The following is a 4,445-nucleotide window of genomic DNA, read 5'->3' as shown; positions in this document are numbered from 1 at the left end:
CAGCTGGTCTCCAGTATATTCCAGAATCCCAAAGAAGGAGGCTCGAATACCAGTGAAGCAATGAACTTGCCAGTGAGAGTGAGGGCAAGCAGGCCTTCTCTTATTTCTTTTACATAGACTGCCCCAGAAGGTGTGGCCTAGGTTAAAGGTGGATCTTCCCACCTCAAAAGATTAAAATCAGGCTTTCCCACTTCAAATGATTTAATTAAGAAGAATCCCTCACAGGTGTACCCAGCCACTTGGTATTTAGTTAATTCCAGATGTAGTCAAGTCAACAACCAAAAATAGCTATCAAAACTTTATATTAAATTTTGATTGAACCCCTTGAATAGTTTGATATTGTCTGACATTTGGGAGATTTTCCTCTACTTCTCCTGAAGTAGTGGCTTTGAAATACTAAGTCTCACTGGGGAGGGCATGTGTGCACTTGAGTCTGCAGAAAGAGTGTCTAGGTTTGAAGGAGTTCTTCTGTCAGGGAGTTGAGGCACTGACCTCACTGTCTATATAATGTGTATACAAACTATTTTTGCAGCCCCAAGGGCAGTTTTATTTGTGAGACATTGCTTCAACCTAGGAATGAGAGGAGGAAGCTCAGTGACATATCCTTTTGGTGCTTGGCAAGCCCGGTTCACTTTTGTCTTTTACCTGTTTGGGAGGTTTTTAGGAAGCACACGTGTCTCTGTGTCATTTGGCTCCATCAGTGGGACAGGGAAAGCAGATCCAGAATGAAAGGCCTGTTTTCCCATCACACTTTCCTTCCATGACCCTGTAGTTTGTCTTGTCTTTCTATCTTGTCCCCAGGAAGATGACTGGAGTCTACACGGAAGCAGAACCCAAATCTGCAGTTTGGGTTTCAGTGATTTAAACATATACCTAGACATGTATCCCATTCACAAAGAGTCAGAGACTTTAACATCTGCATGTAGTGGTAGGAGGTTACAGTCTTCTTCTATGTGGAGATTCATAGCCAGGTGTGTGAAGCACCGTCTAGGCTCCTCAGCCACCCAGTCTCAAGATTCCTTCCAGTCTCACAGATAGTAATCCCCATTTGAAAGTTAGTGAACTAGATGTGTGGACAGGAATCCGGAAATACTTGAACCACTGGGTAGGGATGGAGAAGGGAGCAGGCAGAGAGAAGCACGTAGCATCCATGTTTCCCTGGGGCTATCTGCTCAGCCCACTGGCTTGGGATCCCATTGGCTTCCATTCTAGCTGAGCTCATATATTAGCATGCACTCTGAGGCTAGTCCTTGAGTGCTCTGTCCTGCTCTCTGCTGCTCTCTTAACATGGGATCCCACTGCCATGGAAAAGCACTTCCTACTGCTCCTGCTGGGTCTCTCCCTGGTGGTGGGCTTCCTCCATGGTGAGATAGTTGCAGATGGAAGGGTCCAGTGCTGGTGGGCAGACATACTGTCAAAGGGTACTGGGTTTTGGAGGTCAGGAATAAGATGTAAACCCTGACTGCTTTTATTCGTGGACCCCACAGCCTTCATCTCCATATCCTCACTGCTCCTTTCTTCTCGTCCCTCTGTTGCATACAGTATGGGCGTCTCCAAATCTGTTGTCATGCCTCTGCTTCTGGTGTCCTTTCTCCTGGTCCTTCAGCTCACCTCCTCATTCTTAACAAGCAAACATCCTCAATTCCTCCAGCTTTCCTGTGCATAGACCTAAATTTGTATTGGAAATGACGCGAGGAAGGTCCTTGAAAGGATAAGGCAATGAAGTGATGGGAGCACTTGTGTGGTCACAGGCGGCAGGCTCAAGCTCAAGCTCCCCACATCAGAGCTTTGTGCTTCCTCCTCACAGCCCACCTCATTCACGGTGTTTGACCTGGAGAAACTTGGCTCTTCTCAAATCCCTTCCTAGTGTCCCAGGTCATGGGCTACCCTTTAGAGGTCAGCTCAGCATATACCCAGCTCTTTCCTTGGTCATTGTTTCTTACTTATTGATTATAGCCACAGGCTCAGCTCCGGTCTCATCCTTGAGGTGGTGCTCTGGTTGAACCTCTTATCCTCGATTTTTGCCTTTTCAGCTCTTACATGTTTGCAGAGTGACCTGCTAAATGCTGATGGAAAGTGTAAGAAAGGAGAAAGCACCTGTGAGGCTAAAGATGACCAAGAATGTGCCATACTGGTAGTGCCTAAAGGTATGTCAAGCCTAGGAGATGTTGGGGTCATCCTGTTTGTTGCTCAGGAGTGAATCATCCCTTCTGTACACTCCTGGGGACAAGGCAGAGACTAGGGAGGTGTGTTTCTGTGCAAATTCAGAAGACTCCTTTCCATTTGGTACTGGTTGCCTCCCATTCTTTGCAGGAAGAAGACACTTTTTCTTGAGTGGTGGGTTGGGGAGGTGTCTCTGCATGCTCTTTATAGCTTTTTGGAAAACATATTCAGGAATGAGCAGATTTGAACTGTAAAATTCCAGTGAGTAATTTGGGGAATGGGAGGTATGCCTGCAGGCCAGATTACAGGTTGATAGGTGGTAACTACAGTCACCTCAGTGTGGCTGGCATGCATTTCACCAGGGAGTCGAATTCACCTTTTTCTGAGACTCTGATTTTACAAATACTTAGGTTTGACTGTGGTGATATTTTATTTGTACTGAAATGTGATTTTTTTTGTATATTAATAAAGCTGCCTTGCAGTCAGAGCAAGCCATAGCAGAAGCTGGGCGGTGGTGGTGCACACCTCTAATCCCAGCTCTTGGGAGGCAGAGCTAGGTGGATCTCTGTGTGTTCAAGGATACAGCCAGCAAGATGACACGTGCCTTTAATCTCAATACCAACCATAGAAGACCTAGAGGTCTGTACAGACAGGCAGTGGTGAGGAGGTCATGTGGTTGGGTTTACAACCAATGAGAAAGCAGAACAGAAAGTCTATAAAAAATAATAAAAATAAACACAGAAGTAGCGCTCTAGTGGAGAGGAAAGACAGAGCAGCAGTGAAAACTAAGGTTTTCATCTCTCAGCTATTGCTCTGACCCCTTGCCTTTTAACTCTGCAATCGGCTCTGTGTTTCTTATTTAACAAGACGGTTACATCTACATTTGACCCTTGTTATTTTTCTTGTACAGGTTATGACATCTGGTTTGGGCAGCAGGATTGTTCTACTGGATGTTTCAATAACACTTTTACCCATTATAATATAACACTGGATTTTACATGTTGCCATGACCAATCGCTGTGTAATGAGTTTTAGAGGCTGGGCCCTTCCGTGCCCAGTTCTGTTGCAGGTGAGTCCTTATTCCTCCCCTGTGCTCTCAAGGCTCACCACACTGAACTATCTTTTCCCTGCACTGCCAAAGCCCTGACACCTGCCTGGAATCAGCATCTGCTATTGATGTTTCAGCAGTTAGTTGGGAATAGAGCAATGCTCTCTGCTTCCCCATATCCTGAGGGCTTCTGCCTGTCAGATTCCTGCTTCCTTCCTCCTCTTCCTCCACCCTTCCATCACTAGCTCACATTTTCCACACTTTCCCTGTTCCTCTCACCTTTACTTTTATCAACACTGGTTTTATACTAGTGAGTATGGCAGACCTCACAGCCCCTTTAAGAACCTTCAGATTCATGGTGCCTCTTCTGCCAAGGTTCTAGCAAACATTAGTTCAGTATCTCACTTCATTCTTATTGTTTGAATGGGAGACATATGCCATCCGATTTCTCTCTTCTGTGACCTGGGTAAAACAGTACAACAGAGCAACGATACAGTTTAGTTTATGATTTTAGGGGTTTTCATCATGGTGGGAAGGACATAGTGGACCAGAGCTGTTCACATCATAGCATGTAGACCACATAGCTGAGCACAGTAGGAAGGGACCAGGATAGGATACACTCTCCAAGGCCCATGTCCTTGCTTTGTGCAATTCAGCTGGTAACTCTCTTATCATCTATCCAAAATTTGAATGTGTTAATGAGTTAAAGAGTTTAATTAGGCCAGAAACTTCATATCCTAACCATGTCTAGAAATGTGACAGATACACCCCAGAGCAGTGTTGAGAAATAGCTCAGACATCCTTGACACAATCAACGTTCATAGTTAAGATTGCCATCACATGGGCTGAAGTCATTCTATTTTGTGTACACATGGAAAGATGGCTCAGTTTAGCTTTATTCCCTAGTAAAATTAACATTTGAAGTTGATGTTGTTTACATCTTTATTTTTATATTTTTCTAGTACATTGCAGACAAACCTTAGAAAAATATAGATATGCTATCCAAGGAAACTCATCCCACTCTGCAAAGACATGGCTTATTTACATGTTTTGGGCATCATATTCCAAAGTTTTAAAATTATTAATAAGTCATAATGTTATTTACATGTGTTTACATATTATATAAACTTACAAATATTAAAAATCATTATAACCTTGGTTTTTCAAGTGCTGTTCATTGAATCCTGGCTCTGGAGCATGAGAGCAAGCATTCTACTACAACCTTGTCTTGAAC

General features: G+C 44.0%; 1 protein-coding gene across 1 annotated transcript; it reads left to right on the top strand.

The window, feature by feature from the left end:
* Positions 1 to 1,303: 1,303 nt before the first annotated feature.
* On the top strand, positions 1,304 to 3,198 carry LOC118575415 (secreted seminal-vesicle Ly-6 protein 1-like). Its single transcript, XM_036175987.1, has 3 exons — positions 1,304 to 1,364; positions 2,034 to 2,147; positions 3,074 to 3,198. The coding sequence occupies exons 1-3, from the start codon at positions 1,304 to 1,306 to the stop codon at positions 3,196 to 3,198; spliced, it is 300 nt and encodes a 99-aa protein (XP_036031880.1).
* Positions 3,199 to 4,445: the final 1,247 nt, after the last annotated feature.

The sequence above is a fragment of the Onychomys torridus genome, unplaced genomic scaffold (assembly GCF_903995425.1).
Source record: "Onychomys torridus unplaced genomic scaffold, mOncTor1.1, whole genome shotgun sequence".
NCBI classification, from domain to species: Eukaryota; Metazoa; Chordata; class Mammalia; order Rodentia; family Cricetidae; genus Onychomys; species Onychomys torridus.
This window is presented reverse-complemented; position numbering and strand designations above follow the sequence as displayed.